General features: G+C 48.7%; 9 protein-coding genes across 9 annotated transcripts; 4 read left to right on the forward strand and 5 right to left on the reverse strand.

Moving 5' to 3' along the window:
* Positions 1-278: 278 nt before the first annotated feature.
* N7484_009581 (elongator complex protein 4) lies at positions 279-1489 on the forward strand (the record flags this gene model as incomplete). Its single annotated transcript, XM_057119968.1, has 2 exons — positions 279-741; positions 792-1489. 2 exons carry the CDS (start codon positions 279-281, stop codon positions 1487-1489), a joined length of 1161 nt encoding a protein of 386 aa, XP_056969523.1.
* Positions 1490-1517: 28 nt separating this feature from the next.
* N7484_009582 (uncharacterized protein) lies at positions 1518-1842 on the reverse strand (the record flags this gene model as incomplete). The annotated part of the gene is made up of 2 exons (XM_057119969.1): positions 1518-1720; positions 1785-1842. 2 exons carry the CDS (start codon positions 1840-1842, stop codon positions 1518-1520), a joined length of 261 nt encoding a protein of 86 aa, XP_056969524.1.
* A 446-nt stretch (positions 1843-2288) lies between these two features.
* N7484_009583 (tRNA splicing endonuclease subunit SEN34) lies at positions 2289-3230 on the forward strand (the record flags this gene model as incomplete). The annotated part of the gene is made up of 1 exon (XM_057119970.1): positions 2289-3230. One exon carries the CDS (start codon positions 2289-2291, stop codon positions 3228-3230), a length of 942 nt encoding a protein of 313 aa, XP_056969525.1.
* A 1534-nt stretch (positions 3231-4764) lies between these two features.
* On the reverse strand, positions 4765-6747 carry N7484_009584 (RNase P/RNase MRP complex subunit; the record flags this gene model as incomplete). The annotated part of the gene is made up of 4 exons (XM_057119971.1): positions 4765-5342; positions 5598-5676; positions 5726-6609; positions 6672-6747. The coding sequence occupies 4 exons, from the start codon at positions 6745-6747 to the stop codon at positions 4765-4767; spliced, it is 1617 nt and encodes a 538-aa protein (XP_056969526.1).
* A 415-nt stretch (positions 6748-7162) lies between these two features.
* On the forward strand, positions 7163-7867 carry N7484_009585 (GNAT family N-acetyltransferase; the record flags this gene model as incomplete). The annotated part of the gene is made up of 1 exon (XM_057119972.1): positions 7163-7867. The coding sequence occupies one exon, from the start codon at positions 7163-7165 to the stop codon at positions 7865-7867; it is 705 nt and encodes a 234-aa protein (XP_056969527.1).
* Positions 7868-7908: 41 nt separating this feature from the next.
* N7484_009586 (uncharacterized protein) lies at positions 7909-8509 on the reverse strand (the record flags this gene model as incomplete). The annotated part of the gene is made up of 2 exons (XM_057119973.1): positions 7909-8189; positions 8239-8509. 2 exons carry the CDS (start codon positions 8507-8509, stop codon positions 7909-7911), a joined length of 552 nt encoding a protein of 183 aa, XP_056969528.1.
* A 2339-nt stretch (positions 8510-10848) lies between these two features.
* On the forward strand, positions 10849-11264 carry N7484_009587 (uncharacterized protein; the record flags this gene model as incomplete). Its single annotated transcript, XM_057119974.1, has 2 exons — positions 10849-10875; positions 11043-11264. The coding sequence occupies 2 exons, from the start codon at positions 10849-10851 to the stop codon at positions 11262-11264; spliced, it is 249 nt and encodes an 82-aa protein (XP_056969529.1).
* A 430-nt stretch (positions 11265-11694) lies between these two features.
* Positions 11695-12875, reverse strand: N7484_009588 (uncharacterized protein; the record flags this gene model as incomplete). The annotated part of the gene is made up of 3 exons (XM_057119975.1): positions 11695-11776; positions 11834-12604; positions 12718-12875. The coding sequence occupies 3 exons, from the start codon at positions 12873-12875 to the stop codon at positions 11695-11697; spliced, it is 1011 nt and encodes a 336-aa protein (XP_056969530.1).
* A 5954-nt stretch (positions 12876-18829) lies between these two features.
* N7484_009589 (GMF family protein) lies at positions 18830-19554 on the reverse strand (the record flags this gene model as incomplete). The annotated part of the gene is made up of 4 exons (XM_057119976.1): positions 18830-19021; positions 19090-19220; positions 19300-19450; positions 19552-19554. 4 exons carry the CDS (start codon positions 19552-19554, stop codon positions 18830-18832), a joined length of 477 nt encoding a protein of 158 aa, XP_056969531.1.
* Between the last annotated feature and the right edge of the window lie 68 nt (positions 19555-19622).

Genomic DNA, 19622 nt, shown 5'->3' on the forward strand with positions numbered 1-19622 from the left:
TGGACTTCGCGGTGGCGAGGATTTCAGAGGCTAGTCAGGACGAATATTCAGAGTAGAATATAGACACTGCAAAGACCCTTCTGTTCCGGGTTTGCGGTGTGTAATTGTCGAGGAGAGGAGAGTGGAGGAGAGGAATTGGAGGTGGAGTTCGGAGTTTGAAGCAGCTCTTTTTTTTTCTGCCGGTTTTGGTTCCCCGCCGATAAACCATTTCATGATCGGAACCACACCAGGCCTCTTTGTCTAAATTGTTCAAGAGATTTGGACCTTAAATATACGCCATGTCATTCCGCAAGCGAAACATCGGCTTATCAGCTGGCGTCGATCGCGCTGCTATCCCCAATGCCTCTGTACAGCCAGCTCCGCCCGAATTTATTCCAGGCATTCGCCCCTCACCCGATGACGGACGGCCAACTACCTCTACAGGCACACCTTCGCTAGATGGGCTTCTTGCAGGACATGCAGGTCTTCCTATGGGAAAGATTCTGCTGATCGAGGAAAATGGGACTACAGATTTTGCGGGCGCATTGCTGCGATACTACGCAGCTGAGGGTGTTGTCCAAGAACAAAAGATCCATGTGGTTGGCGTGCCAGAGCAATGGGGGCGAAGCTTGCCTGGTCTGATTGGGACAGCAGAGTCTTTAGAGAAAAGGTCAGACAAGCGCAAAGACGAGCGTATGAAGATTGCTTGGCGATATGAGCGACTAGGCGAATTTGGCGCTGGCATTGCGGGTGCCCGTGATGGTAAGTCTGTCGTTTGAGACTCGATGGAACATGATGCTGATGAACTACAGCCCCTACACCAACGGGAGATACTGATGCAGCTTCAAAGCAAGCGGCTTTCTGCCACGCCTTTGATCTCACAAAACGTCTTGCCCACCCCTCTATTACCAATATGACTTTCATTCCACTCGTGCCCTCGAGGGGCTCACCATTCATTGCCATTCTCAAACGACTCCAAGACGCCATTGCATCTGCTGGCCCAAACACTATTCATCGCATTGTCATTCCCTCCTTACTCAATCCCACAATGTATCCGCCCGATGCTTGTCAACCCGAATATGTGCTGCAGTTCGTGCATTCCCTGAAAGCTTTGATGAGTGCGCATACAACTCGCATCACAGCAATGATCACTCTTCCGTTGTCACTGTTCCCTCGATCTTCCGGCCTCGTCCGGTGGATCGAGCTTCTCAGCGATGGTGTTATTGAGCTTTGTCCATTCCCCCACTCTGCTGATGCACTGGCGACTTCGGGAGCTGCTACATCTCAGGAGGAGCCCCCACAAGGAATGCTGAAGACACACCGCATTCCTGTTTTACATGAACGTGGTGGTGGGAGTGATCAGAATGTGGGGCAAGACTGGGCGTTCAACTTGAGTCGTCGGCGATTCGAGATTAAGCCGTTCAGCTTGCCGCCGGCAGAAGGTGACAAGGAGGCGCAGGAGGCACCTGCATCCAGCGGAATGCCTAAAAAGGCAGATCTAGAATTCTGAAGCGGAAACACCTTTGCATGAGGCTCGCTCAGTCATCTTCTTCAAAGTGACGTTGAGTGCCGGGTTCCGCTAGCATATCCTCCATCTCAATTTGTTCAGACATGGCCGGCCCTGAATTAGCCATAGTCCGGAGATAGCTTTGGCCATACGAGTCCAAGCCTGATCGGACTGAAAATCCACCCAGACGAGTGCGAAAGCGACTACCTAAACAGGAGGAGGCTGCTAGCCATGCTGCTCGGTGTCAGTAATCGTCTGTCTTTCATGAGGTTGAAAAGGAGACATAAGGGAGTCTGACCAACATATAGCAGCAATGGGGCAAAGAATACCAGGAACATGAGAAGAAGGAAGTTCATCGTGTAAGAAGTGTTTTGAGGTTTAAGGCGTTGAGTCCGGACACCGGAGTTACTGCTCTCAAGCCGTGGAATTGACAGCGGAGACCGCCAACCCAAAACGGGTAAGCGGGGCGGAGCTATTTCTTCAGAAAAATCTCGCTTCGTTTTTTCTTTCTCCTTCCACCTTTGCGAGTCTCAGGCTTTGCTTGTCAAAACCCCAAGACTCGTTCCTTTCTAATGGTAAGCTCTTGCTTTTCCCTCCCCTTCACCCAAGCCCCCTTGCATGATTATATAAATACAAATCTGTCAATCCCCTGAAGCTCTTTTATAATTGAGCTATGTGACTGAGAAACGTACTGGAAAATGACTTTGCACACATCTTTTACTTTCGTCTCAATCTACCTTGTTGAGGATCAATTGCTAATTAGATTGTGCTGCAGAATACATGAAACAATATTTTCTACAAAATGGATCAACCTACTCTTCCTATTCCGATCTCTTTCATTTCTGGTAGATACCTACTGTTCTCCATTGACGATGTCACATATTTGAGGCGGGAATACAACACGTGTGGTGTGCTGATCGGGACGCTGCCGCAAATTCCACAACAAAATGTGTTCTTGGGTTTGCCGCTCGAGCTGATGCCCGAAGAGGCGCGGCTGTTGGTGGACAAGGGTGTAGCTTGCATTGTAGACGAAGCCAAGGCACACAATGGCATGCAATCTCTGCTAGAAGAAGATCGCCGACAGTATCTACGAGAATTAGAATCCCAGGGCCTCCACGCCACTCGCATCCTAGCGGAACGCAAGGACCAACAAAGAGATCAAAAGTTCAAAGAGAAAGGCAACAAGAAGGCCAAGGCTGACGCCAGAGCAGCTGCCAAAGTTGCTGATGGTGATAAACCCGATTCTCCTGCTACTCCAGCGAACGACAGCCCAGCCTCGGTGGCAGATTTTTTCGGTGATGATTCTGCCTCTTCAAAGACACCTACCAGCGCTGTACCTGAGCAAATCTACGGTGTGACTCCCACAACATCCTACCCTCCACTTCCTCACCCATCTACATCGTCCAAAAATATCCTCCCACGGCCCGATGTTCCGCTCTCATACCCGCTCTTTGCTCATCTACAATCGCGTGGCTATTTCCTCTCTCCCGGCCTGCGTTTCGGATGCCAGTACGTGGCATACCCTGGTGACCCTCTCCGATTCCATTCGCATTTCCTCGTGGTATCTGCCGAATGGGACCAGGACATTGATCTGATGGATATCATCATCGGTGGCCGACTGGGTACCGGCGTCAAGAAGGGCTTCCTTCTTGGTGGGCCCCAGCTTTCAAGAGAGCAAACCGAGTCTGAAATTGAGCGCACTGAAAGCGTGCGTACATTCAGCATTGAATGGGCGGGCATGTAAACACCCGGCTCTAGGGTTTCATTCCCTTCAATTCCACCATTCATCAATTCCGTGTTGAATATGTCCATCGTTGAATAGCCATCCTATGTTTTTGGCCTACGATTTGACTACATATTACACCGTCAGGATCTATGCCATCTTGTTCATGGATACAATGCAGGCAGCTATATGTCGATTCACCGCCCTGAGGCAGCCGCGTATCAACCTGAATACAAGATGGAGCATACCAACCCTTTGGGCATAAGACCATGCATGGCCAGACCTGATTGGGTCTGGTGACACCAAGAGACTCATATCGAGCTCGCTTCTTTCAAAATGTACACAAGAGTTTGGCGGTTGGTCTTCACATCTGTTGTCATCCCATTCCTCAAAAGGAGCCAAAGGATAGAGAGAAAGCCACATGAATCACGATACATGATGAGCCTATCAGAAACAACTAAATAGCTTAGGCTCTTCCTTGATGTTACACAAGAATCATCATTGTTCCTCACCAGTATCGTACGGTAGGCTTCAAAGCCAATGATGTGGATCTCTAAGCCCCAGTGAACGAACAAGAGGAACACGATATAGAAAGGAAGTATGCAGACAATAGAGGTATTCTTAAAGCATTGCGCACATGCACAAAACCACTAAAGGGACTCCTAGTATTGCCTACCATCTTTTAATTTCAAAAAAAGCATGTCGGGAATTTTCTGCCAGCCTTCCGCTGACGCAAGTGATATCTGCACGATCAGGCATATAGCCAATAATTAAATTCTACGAGCATTGCCTGCCATTTTTTGGTTTCAGTCATTAGGAGTTTTTGATTGGCGCTGAGCCATGAGATATCTGTCCGAACACGCACACAGCCAATGAAGGGACTCGACGGGCTTTGCCTGCCATTTTCTAGTTTCATCAAAAGCTGCCATCCCTGCAGCTGAGCCATGCGCTATCAGCCTGATCATACACACCTCACAAAACAATGGCGCAGATCAAGCCTCGTGGTTGGATATTACCGAAGCTGTGCAATATGCAATGCCTCTCTATGTTCATTGATAAAAATAAACACACTTAAGATAGGTGGCAGGGTTTCTGACGCAATAAGTCGGTTTCCTGCCATCTGTATTGGAGCAGATTGAGAAGCCAAGAACTTAGGTGATTTGTATCATCAGAAGATAATAGATGTGCCAATCACCAACTCTGCTGTTACTTGTGGTGTGGATACCAAAGATGATAAAGGTCAATAAAATGGAGTTTGTGCAGCATATTGGCACCGGGTTGACGTATCATTATCTCATAGTTAACATATATGACAGGATCATAGATAATCGATGTTCCTCCATTTGAACTTCTTATTAGCCCGGTCCGTGGCCCGATTCTCAAATTGACTACCATGAAGCTCGAAAACCAATGGTTTAGGTCCTTTTGTCTGCTGACCCTCAGCAGAGTCCGACGGGTTCGAATTCGGAAAAGGAACTGTAAACCGGAAGACAGAGTGTTCTTTGGGTATTGCTATAATAAGAATGTCAGCTTCTAATGCGGACAAAATAGGGCATTAACCTGGAACCAAAGAAGAATACTGACTCTTGAGTTCATCCTTCTCCGTTACAACCTCGAATGTAAATTTTGTATCCCGCGCAACGATTCCTTTCACACCCACCCGACTAGCGCATCGACTCCGCACAACCTCCACCTCCGCACCGTGGAAATCAGCACTGACAAGCTTCGCACCATGCGAAGCCGGCGTCACCAATCCACCCTTCCCCTCGACCTTGAGATCCAAAATCTCTTGCATATATCCGACCCACAGCGCATGCAGGCCCTTGAAGATAGCATGCTTGCATTCGTCTTTGGGCAAGTCGTAGAGGCCCGATGTGCGCTTTTCGCGCGCAGATAGAGACCGCGGGCGCTGATGACGGATAAAATATTCTTTCTTGCGGAGACGGTGGAGGCGGCGTCTGGATCGGTTGTCTTGGGCGGAGGGGGAGGTTGGGCGGAGGTAGAGTGGTTTTTGCTTTACGCGCTCAGTGAATTGTTGTTCTGCTGAGTCGGGGGAGTGGGCACGAGCAAGGAGGGTGTGCGCTATGTGTTGCGCCTTTGGGGTGGGGGAGTCGGTCATCTTGTTTGTTGGACCTGGTTGGGGAGTGGTTGGAGGTGAAGATTGCGGAGTTGGGGAAATTTTTTGATGTCACCCGCCGATAAGATACGAAGTATGAGCAACAAGTCCAAACACTGCTTCCTAGGCTCTTTAAGCTTTGCATATTTTTGGGACAATTTTCGATTTCGGAGATCGACATCTATTGAGTAAATTCATCTATAGTCTTGCCAATGGGCCATCTAAACGGAAAATTCCAAGGCTTGAAGCGCTGATCTCGGACACAGACTTACAACCAGCCAATTGCATGCATCGTTTGAATTCCTGATAGAAGATGTCGAGCATCAATTCCACTCCCTCTTGTCCATTGTACTAAAGCAGAGTCAGTATTTAGCCCTCAACAACAGGCTGTGTAACTTACTGCCAAACCCCAAAGCATCGGACGACCAACCCAGCAACATTCAGCACCCAAAGCCAATGCCTTGAAAATATCAGTACCCGACCGAATGCCTCCATCAATGTGAATGCGAATCCGACCTCGAGCGGCCTTCGCACAATCCGGAAGAGCATCAATGGTTGCTGGAGTCTCATCCAGCTGTCTTCCACCATGATTACTGATAATCACACCCTCACATCCGTACTCAATAGCCGTCTCCACATCTTCAGGCGTCAAGACACCCTTAATCCAAATCTCCATCTTAGTAATACTGCGCAACCAAGGGATCTCTTTAGCCCAAGTATGCGAATCACTATTGAACGAAGTGAACCCATCATCGTGCGACTGCTGCTGAATCTGTTCTGACGTTTTCTCCATCATCGGATACGACAGACCAGCTGGAGGCAGGAACGGGTTTCGCCATTCGTTATACCGCACACCCAGCACGGGGCTATCGGCCGTCAGGAAAATAGCCTTGCACCCAGCAGCCTCAGCACGACGAATGACTCGTTCCTCCTTCTCACGATCTTTCATCGAGTAGAGCTGCATGACATGATGAATAGGTCCTATCTCTTTTCCTGCGGTTGTAATTTGTTCGACGGAGTTGTTAGCATAGGAAGAGACGTCCATGTTCACGCCATGCTTAGCACATGCTCTGCTTGTCGCTAGCTCGCCATCTGGGTGTGCCATTGCCTGTAGCCCGGCTGGGGAGACACAAAGTGGGAAGGCGATGTCCCGGCCGAACAGAGGGATTTTGGTGCTCACGTTGGATACATCTTTCAGGACTCGGGGGAGAATTCGGTATCTTTGGTAAGCGGTTGAGTTCTCCCGAACTGTAACTTGAGTTGTTGCACCAGAGTTGAAGAAATCTGTTGGGTCAGTGCCTTTCATTAGCATTGCTATGCTACCTTCGAGAGAATATATTCGTTACCTCTAGTTGCGATTGGAAGCTTCTTAGAGCCCGCAGACTCGAGATCTGAAATTGAAAGTATCTTTTCAGCTCCCATTGCTCTGAGCTGCTTTAGATTCGAGGGATGAAGATGTGGAAATGGTGCGGGGGTACCTGAGATAGGCGCGGGGGCGTCTCCACCGAGATCTCTGTAAGCACACCAGCTAAGCTCATATATTGTTGACCAAAGACTCTTATCTGGGTATCTGTTGATGTCTAATTAGGACTAGTACTTTTTTATCTGACTGCCTAAGCTTCACTTCTCGTAGATCCTATCTTCTTCCTTGTGCTTGTCTTGCCGTGATTTCTTTGCTCACACAGTCTCTTACTGTTTACTCAAGTTTCCCCAGGGCTAAAAACCAGACGCTGATTCCCAGGAAGCTTTAGACGCACGCTCCTAGGCTGAAACATACACTATTCGCCCTTTCTCTATCGCAGACTGCCTCAGACTTTGGTAATCTACCATCCCTAGCATGGCTCCCTTTGTACTATCCCAATGCCGTGTCGCCGATGGCGCCGCCCTGGCCGCCAATAGCATCCCCGCTTTCTGGGCTGGCCCGCACTGGGTTCTGGCCTGGCGCCATCGGACCCTGGAGTACCACATTTCGCAGATAGCCCTGCGCTTCCCACGAAACATGCTGAACAACCGGGAGGCCTTGCGACATCAGAAAGCAATGGATACAGAGACGGGTCGCATACTCGGCTATGCCCGATGGCGCTTGCCACCATCCTATGGGATAAGCCCAGATGATGGCACGCCGATATGGCCCGAGGCCCAGGTCCCGGCGGTTGAGCCCGAGGAGGAGGCCGAGATCCGGCGGCTTGCCGAGACTGTTGTTTGGGATCCTAATGATGATGCCGATGAGTTGCTGGATCGCGTAAAAGCGCTGGAGAAGGAAGTGACGCCAAAGACACCATATATATGTCTGGAATACCTTGCTGTGCACCCAGACAACCAGCGTAAAGGAGTCGGGACGGCATTGGTGAAGAGCGGAATGGATCAGGCGGATGAGATGGGGTTAAATATCTTCGTCCACGCTTTGAGAGAAGGAGCTGAATTGTATAAACAGATGGGATTTCGACTCATAGGAGAGCTTGTCCAGGATGACTCGGCGCATGGTGGTAGTGGGGAGTATGGGGTATATTTCTTTATCTATGATCATGAATATCGGTCTTGAAAATAGGTCATATTATCTTCGCACATTATAATGTCCAACCACTAATTTTGCAAAACAGAAAACATGCTTTCAGCCAAGGTCGTAATATCATTAATTTCGAAATCTTTCAATGCTTGCAGAATTTCATCAATGGTAGCCTGAGGAAGCCCCTCCTGGTTTCGGGCATAGATATCAATACCAGCAGGCGTGAAGAGAGTCTTGGCGAAATAAGTGACAACCCACTGGTTACCATCATCCGTATGGCCAAAGCCGAGAACCTCCCAATGAGAGCTTGCAATCTTCAGCCAGCCTTTACCACGCCAATCCCAAGCGCCCTGGTTACCTGGTGATCATTAGTGATTTCCCCTGACCATCTTCCATCATGCACATACCTGCGGATGGGGTATCGACTCCTTTGACGGATTGAATTTTCTCCGAAGTAATACCTTGATATTTCACAAGGTCGTCGATCTTAACTACACCAGACGAATTGGCAGGGAGCGTTGTGTAGGTGATGTTGACGTTGCGTTTGTCCTTCCACATTGGAAGGGTAGAATGTGTTACATGCCAGGTCCCGGCGAGGAAATCATTTGTGGGTGGAACGCATTTGTTTCCTTTGCCGGCATAGGCTTTCGGTAGTCCGATCGTGAGTTTAGATGTCATTTTAAAGCTTCATGTGTAGATGTTGTAACCTTGGAACTTGGAACCTTGGAAGGCAGCTTATCGATATGACCGATAAGCGATAAGGGGCCATTTGAGTTTCCCCTGGATTTTGATGACATGCATGATTTGCCTGGCAGCGCGGTTTCGTTGTGTTCGTATTGATTATGAGTTTAATCATAGAAGTGATTTTCAGTGAGGGAAATGAGATGTGTCTCGTTCCTGAGGAAGTAGAACAATCCACTAACTACTCTAAGAGCCTGCGGCATTCGGCGCAGAACTTTACTGCTCGTAAAACTGAGGTTGCTCAATCGAGTAAGGTCCAACTAGTCGCGCACTTGATCAGTTATGATATATCTGCTGAAATACCTACCTTGAGGAGATTAAAACTAGTCCGAAGATAGACAAATCCATGTAGCTGCCAGCCCCTAACACTAGACAGGCCTCCCACTTAAGATCTTCACCTGAGTCATTAGCTCCTTCAAGGTGGATACACCTATTCCACCTTATGAGAAACCAAGATGATCCGCACGCCCCATAGTCCCGGTCATATTTCATATTTCCATTTTAATCCTGTCAGACTCCATCGAGGCTATCCCATCAAACTTTAAAAAGACCCGTAAACTCTCCTGCGAACTGACAGTTGAAGTCAAAGCCAAGTGATAGCCTCGATTCACAGCTCAACCCGCCAGTCCAATCGGACAGGCTTACAAGACTAGTAAGACTATTACCAAAATGTATAGCTGGATTCTCTTTCTAGAATAGACTAGACCCACCAACCCGGGCACAGATCCATGTCTAGCGACCTGCAACGACCGGACCCAGCAAATTAATAAAGCAATACCAACGGAGGTATTTCCTCCGCGCGATGCGTTGGCCCACCAATAGTCCACTCCGGCAAGATTCTGGAATCCAGAATAGAAAGTGACAAGTTCCCCGATAGGGCAAGCTACAGCAAGCCAGGCGCCAGGGGTGGCGACAAGGTGGCTGTGGAGAAAACAAACCCAAAAGTACCGTACAGTAACCTTCAGGAGTAGATTCATTGGGATCCTGCATGACTCCATGTTAATGCATGGGATTCCGGGATCGCATGGCAATGCGTTGGCATGTACACGTATTGTAATGGATTATTGGGACCCGAGAATCTGGGAAGGGAGGGGAAGGGGAATATCGACAGGGATTGTCGGCAGTAAAGTTGGTACTGTCCACCTGTTGGCGCCTAAAAAACCAAGCTAGACAAGGATACCGAGCACAATTTGCGCCGGATCATGCATTCATCCGTTTCTGGATTACGCCCAAATCCATAACCGAGTTCTAGGATTTTTCTCCTGCATGGATTCTAGTCCCGTTGATCCGGAGAGGCAAAGCAGAGAATGGGGACCAGACACGTTGAACATGATCCTAGATGTTCTGGATTGGGTTAGTCGACCGTTGGGACCCGTCGAATCCACCCCCTGTTAAGTCCCGAAAGTCTGGATGGGCCTCGTAACCCTCCCCCTTGCTGTCAATGACCCTTGCGGAAATCAAGGTTATTCTACTTTATTCAGAATAAAGAAGGCGTCCGATACGGAATAATAGGAAACAAAAAAATAGAGTTTGAAATATATACATGAATGTTTGTCTTCCTTGTCCGCGCAGGCAACATGCCTAGACCCGGTGCGTTGGGTCCGGCCTGCAGGGGTTTCCATTGTGACAGCGGGAAACCCTTGCAACCGGTGCCGGATTTTCAGACTTTGACGTACCCCCGACAATAGTGCGCAAGGATATTAATACAGAAGTGACCAGGGTTAGGTAAAATTGAGGTTGTATCTGTTTCTGTACAACGTGTCAACTCGGTTCAATTACGGGATGTGCATATAGACTGCACCATACAGGCCGCTGTTTAGTCCCTTACGGATTTTCTCGGAGCACGCGGATGCCGCACTATCTCCCAAGGACTAGCAGGACTAGAACAAATGCCCAGCTCCGCTATTCTCAGAGTGTGTGATCTATGCTCAAACAGGTAAGCGTGGGCCTAAGCGTCTGGCATTCTCGGAACCGGGTCATATCCCGACACCATTATTACTCCGAACCAATGGAGTCGAGCCCCACTGCTTCTGTACTGTAAGCTTTAAATATTCTCTGCGTCTACGTGTAACTAGGTCCCTGCAAAAACACCATCTCCGTCAAAGCATGAACGAGTACGCAAGGAATCGTAGACTATGAACCCCTTGGAACACTCATTTGAAGACATGATGCGAAGGGGTCACTGTGTAAAAAGCCCACTTAGTCTTAAACGGGTCGGTCCGACCACATCCCGTTGGCATTTAGATTCCAGGCCACGTATGGCCCTCGCGCTGAGCATGGCATTTTCGATCCATTCTCCGGGCGTACGTTTCCCGTCGATCGCATGATCTTGGCATTTCAGCCGAAGGTAGCGGTTACGTACGAATGTGAGACTATGGTACGATGGCTCAAGTTCAATTCATTAATGGACTGTGCTACAGACCGTGGTATGACTTGACTCTAATCTATTCCGGTTCAAAACCTATTTCAGTATGATACCGGGGAGGAAATCAAATGGAAAGAGCTTGTACGCCTAGTGCATTTGCAACTCCACAATGATGTCGATATGCATTTCCGGTGGGAAATCAATTTGGGACAAGACTGGCGGGGGTTCATGTTCAGATCAGGAATCGAGGGCCGTTGGGACTCGCATGTTTCCATGATCCAGGGCGTTGATCAGGAATCAGGAAGTTTCCGTCTGATCGTCGCGTAGGGTAGCCTCGGTCAATACCCGAGTCAACTATTTTCCATCGTCGTAAAGCCCTTTTTGGAGGAATTGGGGAGGGGGGGGGCGCAATGATGAACCGGACTCTGTGATCTCGGGATTATTGCCTTGTTTTAAAAGATTGTCGTGAAAAGTACGGGATTTGATCAAGAGAAACACAGGTTCTGATTTTGACCCGTGAAAATTACCTCGCATGAGCGAGATACCATACGAAGCGGTGTAACATGTGTAATCATCCTGTGACGGGAAAGTTGGAAGCAAAGCGAACGAAAGATCATTCCATTCTTCGCAGAGGTGTATCGCATTGTATGTCTGCTATGGTCGCAAAATGGAAAATCAAGTCCAGAGACAGTAAGAAAATGAAAAAGACCATATGAGCCAAGAAGCACTGAGTGATGCCTCTGTACAAAGGTGTACATCACTCTATGCTCAAGCCTGCTAATTTCTCTTCGACCCGCCGTAGGACTTCAGGGTCCGGTTCTCGTTTGATTTTCTTTGGCCTAAGAAATGTATTAGCAGAGGTTCTTCGTGTGTATCCAAAGGAACAGAAAACATACGGAATCCGTATAGTCATTTCGCATTTCGCCTGTCCACACTTCCCACAAGTGTTCGCGTCTGCATTGTACTGAGTCGTACAAACATGGCATATATAATGAACCCTTCGTCGTGGCTTTTTATAAGTCCGGTCAGGGTTCAGCTTCGCCGGTTCAGCATCCCCGGGGTACCCGTCAGGATACTTTTCCAACTTAGGCGGCTGCCGAGGACACTTCTTGCAACGGATATGATTACAAGAAGTACACTCCTTCGAGCCAGGTGCAAAAACAGTGTCACATGCATGACAATTTCGGCGAACACGCTGTCTGGCCGTCTTCTTAACGAGATCCTGGCCGCCCGAGCGCGAGGGCATACCTAGCGGCGCATCGGGGTTACCCGTAAGACGCAGGTGCGGCGTATACGGGGCACCGCCATACTGACGGGCGCGGATCTCGGGGATCTTGCTCTTGGGCAGAGAGGGGTACTCATTGGGATCCTTCTCGCGGGCTGCTGGGCTGCGGGGACATTTCTTGCAGCGTGGGTGTTGGCAATTGACGCAGACTTTGTCGGGGCCGAAAGTCGTTTCGCAGCGGTGACAGGTGCGGCGGACTCGCATGCGAATCGGCTTGGTGACCCGCGTGAGCTGCAGGTCGGTGGGTGATTTCCACTCGCCGGGTTCTAGGGTGAAGCCGTATTTGCTGAATAGGGCGCGGGCCTTTTCTTGCTGCAGGGCGCTGTAGTCGGTGAGCATGGTGGGCTCAGCATCGATAGACTGGACCGGATTGGTGGAAGCACTAGGAAGAGAAGATGTGTTAGTTATTTTTTGCTTAAATTTATTCTTGAATTTTCTTTTCTCTTCTTTTTTTTTTATGTGATTTCTGTGCGCTGCAGGGAGTATAGATCGTACGGTGGTTGACTAGATGAAGCAGGAACATCCGGGGCCGCTACGGATTGACGCTTCGAACCGGAGCGTGGGCGCAAAACCGTCTTCATGCGCTTCAGATATTTCGACAAGCCCTCGGGCTTGTCCCCCTCCGGACGTCCAGGGTTGCCTTGCGGAGACATGGCAATATAGCTCTAGTCGGCCTTATGCGATTTGGAGTGGCGCAAGAATGCAATGGCAAATGCCTGGTCGCTGATCGATATGAAATCGGTGTGGCGGATCCCTCATTCCATATGGTCCAGGTAGAGTAAAATAATAAGCGCCAGGTTAATGGTTGTCGGAATCAGTGTCACGTAAACCGATTCCGTGGGAGTATACGAAAACCTTTCCGGAGTGGGATCATGAAGGGAGAAGAATCATATATAGGGATGAGGAAGTGTCAAAGCCCCGAAGAATGGAAAAACAGCTAATAAAATTACGGTAATGTACTATGAAGTGGAGGCGAAAGCTTGGGGCACATGGGGCTTTCCAGAGTGCTGGGTCAGTGGTATGTTTCGGGTCCAAGGATCCATAGGAAAACAATGGCGAGCCCGACACTGAGGTACGGTAAAAGTATATACGGGAATTTTACTCTGTCAGGTCACAGTGGGGCTTCGCATTTAGTCTTTTCTCTCCACTCTCACTCCTGGAAACCAACCCCGAAAATAAAATAAAAAAGAGAAATATTCAAAATCAAATCACGGCTTGACCGACTCAAGAACCCGTGTTGCAGACACTTGGACCTCACCTGTGGTCCCAATGCGCTGGGTCCGTACTTTTCTTTTCTGACAGGGATCCAGAGCAGTGTCGTCATTGGCGCTTTTGTGAAGATTCAGCGCGTCGCGATACACGGGAAGTCGCAGAATCGAACCCCCTATCAGGTCGACTCCGCCGAGGGTCGAAGTGGACACTTCAACCAGACGGATGTACCCGTGTCCTTTTCGGCTGCGCTACCTGAATCAGTTACTTTCCTCCAGCGGGGTCAGGACCTCCGTTATCTCGACATAAATTAGTTGACGATCACAGTGTCTGATTTGGGAGGAACTCAGGGGCGGGCGATTGACATGATGAGCGACCGTGTTTTCTTTTTCTCTTGCGCCAAGGTTCTTCAGGATAATTCAACCGAACCACTTTCCGCGCGTGGCTCTCGACTTGCTCCGTGCATTCAACGTCGGAGAAGATAATGTCAGCCTTTGCTCCGGGAGTACATTACAGTATTCGACCCTCTCATTCTCCAATGAAACATCCAAAATGTGTGAGTTTGTGGCAAAGTTTAACAATTTGTCAGTCCGTCTTCTGGAAGTCGAGACCCGGACATCTCACTCGACCAATGATGAGAGACGGACTGCCTTCAGCGGACAATTCTGCAGCGCCCGGCACGGAGTACTACTGTACAACACCACTGGATAGGCAAACCCACCCGATCTTAGTTCCATTTCTAAAAGGCCCAAAACGCCCATGCATGATGCATATCACCGGAATCGAACCAGATACGAAGGATCAAAAGCCAACGAACCCCTGTTCCACAGATCGCAAACTAAGGATCAGGCTAGCGGAGAAGTGTCAAATCATAGTGGACTCCTTTGACACTTGATGGTATTCAAATCCTGAAAAACTTACACATACGCCTAGAACATGGCCCGGAGGTATTCTCCCCATCGATCGTCGGGCAAATCAAATCTGACTTTGGGAGGGCGACCGGACCTAGTGCTACAGGCCAAACTACTGCAGACTAAAAGCGCGCTGTCCTGCTGAGGGAGCCGATCATTCCATAATCGATTTTTATTTTTTTCATCCCTCGTTGCCCAACGGTCCCACTACGTGCCACGAACCCTGCCTATCCCGTCTGTGACGTGCTCCTGCTGAAATTGACCGGGGTTTGATTACCGTGCCGGTGGTATTTCCTGGATGCAGCATAGTGGACACCGAATCAGGGCAAAAACGGCGTTGGCGTCTTTCACTAGAATTTACTAGGATAAATCTCGGTATGGACTAATGTCGAGCAATATAGAAAAAATCATAATTGATTATGTTGTACTATGAAGGATTGAGTCGGAGTCCGACGTGTAATAAACCACACCGCCGAGTTGACCCAATCCCTTGGATGAATGTGTCATTTGGCAGGACAGTTCGTGTAAGCTCGGTGGCCAGTGCCTTAGTCACTTCCCAGTGTCCCGGGACGATCTGGATTGTTATAAATACCCCCTGACACATGAATCATGTTGCGGTGGGATCGCGTTTCTGGGTCTCGACACCGATCGCCGAGGCTTGGTGGGTCTGTTAAGCGATGATATCCACTAAGTGGAGCCTCGTGCTGGGTGTTCATTGCCCAGGGGAACTGCCCCAGTTTCGGTACTCGTATTTGGTATTTGGTATTTGCATGCGGACTACCGGACTATGGGTTGCAGTTACGGGCTGCAGATAGTGACTAAACTGTATAACGCTAGGTGTCTGACCGTTGGAATTCAACTCAATCTATTTGTGTCCTGTAATTTTGTTTCTTGCCGCTGTACACTATACCTTCCGAGGTACTTACATCCATTCCACTGTCTAGCTGGGCGTGCATTCCATCCATTCGGGCGCGTAGTGCGTGTCGCCTGCAAGCTAGTGTGCTTGTTTTGCGATATGAATAAGAAGAAAGTCCAAGCCACCGAGTCACACGTTGAAGTATGCTCATATTCGCCACTTCCACAACCTGTTTCCGGAGATTGCATCTCTCGCTACCACGCCATCGGCGCAGATGATTTCCAGTTGAGGAGGCATTCCTCATATGATAAACTCTCTCGGATATCCCCCTTAGATTCCCATGTATCACCCGGCAGGCGTTCTAATCAATTTTAGGGATATACTGTTCACAAGGGGTCCAGACGACAGGATTAGCGGAAGCGTTCATGTGAATATGGTCTGTTCGAAAGACTCTAGATTACCTGCTGTATCGGACGCTGGTGAAGATTACAGTCATGGAGTCTTAGTTAATTAGATGCAACCTTGGAACCTCGGGACTACGCTACATATGCATATGAAGTAGGTTCAATACCACTCGAACACTCGAATATGCGTGAGGCTTGGAAATCCCCAAGGCCCCTCTTTGAAATCTCCGAAGTTCCGGCCGAGCCAATTTTCAAAGTCCAGGGATGAGGTTGAAGTTGAGATTCATACGTGAATGGCAACAGCCCCCCTGCTGCCGCATTTGGACCCAGAACAAAACAGAACAAACATAACAGCAAGTAATACAACCATAATCAGCTGAGACCAATGAATATGTATCTCCCCCACCCCGGTGATCTCCGGAATGTTCCATGGCAAAGCCGTCAGAATGCCGAACTAGCGAGATCAGAGTTTGAAGGATGAGGGGGAACAGGCGATCAGAGCTCAGCCGGTGAACCAATCACATCCTTCTGTGAATTCATCCCCCACCCTCTCCAGGTGAAATCATGGAGAGTCATTGGACCAGGGTTATCTGATAGGATCTACGGTCAGCCAGTGAGCCACAAGGAGGGTATATCCGGGGCCGTGCAAGGAACATGGCGGTCGATCATCACGCCGCAGTGGCATCGTATGGATACCGTGTCAGCGGGATTTGGGGGCCCTGAACTATAGTTCGCCGGTCGCTGGGAATATCCTGAGCCTTCGTGAGACCTGATGGGCACGATACACCGAATTGTGTAGTATTGGGGCTGAGCTGAGTTGAGCTGCCCAGGCTCGTGCGCTGGGATTGAATTCCAAATCTACTCCGCATAGTATACAGGTATGATACTTCGCCTAGAAGTGGAGCCAGGAATCAGCAACTTCAATGCCTAACGTAATTCACCCCCAAGCGAGCCACCCCCCATCCGAGCCACCCCATCAACTTTCGATAATTCAAATTAACGTAATTCAACCAAAACAACGTAATATTAAATATATAAGCTATTTAGCTAAATTTGGACAATGTGTTATCTTATGCCCCTGAATACCGCATTTAGAGCATTTTGGTGGCGCCCTAGATCGTCGTCCTTGTGCTCCTGGTTGACCGGTCGGCTCACTATTTTGAGGTTCAAATCGAGCTTTTCTAGCAATTTTTGCTAGCTCTTTAAGCTCAGCGACGGATACACCCTCTGGATGAGCTATCTGGAGCTTAGACGTTGCTTTTTTTTGCTTAATTTTCTCGTTTCTAGCACGTAAAAGCTCGTTTTCTCGAGCAAGAAAAGCGGTTGATTGCATCGTGATTTGACAAGCTTTTAGCACCTGATCTATAGCGGAATTCAATGGACTTGGAGGGCTCCTAGAGCGTTGATTTAAGAGCTTTTTAATCGAGGAAGCTTGCTTCTGGAGCTACTTATAATTCGATGGTGTCTTAGGCTCCCATGCGCTGCTTTCGCTTCCTCGAGATGGTGGTGGGGTAGGCGTACGAAGTCGAATATCAAGCTTTGAAATCACTCGATTTGGATTATATAGGACTAATCCAGTTGCTGAGAAGCTATTTCTGATCGTTTCTGCTTTAAAAGCCTCGTTTCGAGCGATTGGAAAAGCGTCAAGAAAGTCTAATTTATCAATATGATTTTGACCCATCCGCATAACGTTTTCAACGCATTTCCTATACGCACGCTTTAAGACAGCAAAACAACCTACATCAAGAGGTTGTAAAAGATGTGAAGAGTGCGCTGGCATGCAAATTGGAATCACGTCGTTTTGATAGCAAATTTCGTCGAATTTTGGAGTTAAATGGCTTCCATGACCATCGAGAACTAGAAGTCGATATTTCCCCTTTATCCTCGAGAAAGTTGATGGAAGAAAGATCTTTTGAAGCCAACGAAGTCCAATCTCGTCCGAGGTCCATCCATTTGGACTAACCTCGAATTGCCAGTTATCTGGAAGGCCTGTAGTCCAACCTTCGTTAAAGAGTTTGGCTTTAAATATCACCATTAGAGGAAGGCTATATCCAGACGCGCCTGTATACTTAATCGAGGTTACCCATTCACGATTCCCGGGCTGTAAACGAGCTCGCCGACCGTAATATTCAGCTCTCGTTATAACCTTTGCGGTCGCGGTTAAGCCCATTGCGAAGCCTGTCTCATCAAAGTTATATATATCATCTTCGTGGATCCCATGCTCGGATATTATCTATTAAACTAGGTTAAACCATTCTTTGATGATTTCTGGGTCCTCGCACTTAGCGCGCTCGTAATTATAGCGTCTTGAGAACCTAGTAACGAGCTCTAGGTGACGTTTAACGAATTTTATGACCTAATTTTTACCGACTGTTTGAATCGGGGTCGTTCCACGTGTCGCTAGTAAGAGATTGGCCATTTCTTGCACCATAGAAGGTCGTGGGGCCGCTCCACGTATATCCATAGAGATTGTCCATTTCTTAAGCGAATTCTCCTCGATTTCAGTTAATTTGAACGTTTTAACGCGTGATTCAACGTGATTTTGACGTCCGTTAAGACGGAATTGGAGCGTTATGCGAGGGATATCATATATAAGCGCTGCTTGACGAATTGTCAATTTTTCCTGCTTTTCAATAGCCTGGATAGCAAGCAGAATCCGACCCTCTTTTTGAGTCAAATTTTGACGATTTTGAGAGCGAATTAGGGGCATGGTGGTTGGTTAAAGAAGGGTGAGACTAATTAATTGACGCGTTTTGGTTAGGGTGGCTCGGATGGGGGGTGGCTCGCTTGGGGGTGAATTACGTTAATTCTACAGACTACTGTAGTCTAACCACCTGGGCATCTCAGACACTTCAGAGCCGCTAGCTCGTTCAAAGATATTCTTGGGAAATTGGGCTGATCGCCAGCAGATGAATGGTTCTGCGGGCGCCGTTGCAAATCATTGTGATAGATCGAACAGTTCAACCGATGGACCGAGCGATCTCTCAACCCTTTCCAGAAAGAGTTGTTGTTCGAGCATCGATCTGTTTCGTTGCGGGGCCTTCAAATCACCACCGGATTCTGCATTGAAGATGATTTGAAATTCCAACTCTCAACTGATCACGGTCCAATCAACCAAGCGCCCGATCTATACAGTTCTCCCAACCGGTATATGCATGCCTTGATATGACGCAATTCCTCGCATCAAGTATGCTCCCAGCAAATCTATCAACCATTCCGTTCAGAATTCACTCAGAGCTGATCAGCTTATCCGCAATGGAAACAATATCTTCGTCGCTCTCCACCTCCACCACTCGGTTCACCTCGGCGGTGGTTCGCATCAGCTCCACCGCACCGGCGTACATCATGCGCTGTGATGGGTTGCAGTTCTCTGGCAACCAGTAGAGGAGGACGTAAGGGACCGAGAGACGACCGGACTTCTATTGGTCCCGCCGCATTAGCATTTATACCCGTTTAGCTCGTGCCCCAGCAATGAGGACTCTCTTACCGTTGTGAGAGGGTGACTGAGGAGGATAAAGCGCGGTGATGATTCGGGCAGGTCGTCCGCCAGATCCTCCATCTTCGAGTAGACCTCGCCGTCCTGGGGACGAATCTCTTGGCTCTTCGCATCAATGATATCTAGTAGGTTATTAGCTGAGTGTTCCGAGTCTAAGCGCTCCCTACGACTAGGATTCGCATCTACAATCAGATGAAAAACCCTCCGCGCGGATGGCGAAACTTGGTGGACAGGGGTCTTCGGAGGGCGTACAGATGATGGCTTGCGCGTCCTTGGCTCGCGATGTGCCGAGACGAAACTTGCGCAACTTCTCTTTAGTCTCCGGAGAGAAAGAATACAACCGAGAATCAGACTGGCCATGGTTAGCTTCCCCGTTTGTCCTAGGATATTTGGGCTGCAGCTGCTTCCCCTCTGCTACTGTCTCCCACATGGACTGGGTGTCGCGCGACTCACCATTCTGATATGAATCTCAAGGACACCAAACAAGAGCGTAATAGATTCAGTTGGCTTTGATCTGAACTGAC

Source organism: Penicillium longicatenatum (assembly GCF_028827895.1).
Source record: "Penicillium longicatenatum strain IBT 33135 chromosome Unknown contig_6_segment0_segment0, whole genome shotgun sequence".
Lineage (NCBI taxonomy): Eukaryota > Fungi > Ascomycota > Eurotiomycetes > Eurotiales > Aspergillaceae > Penicillium > Penicillium longicatenatum.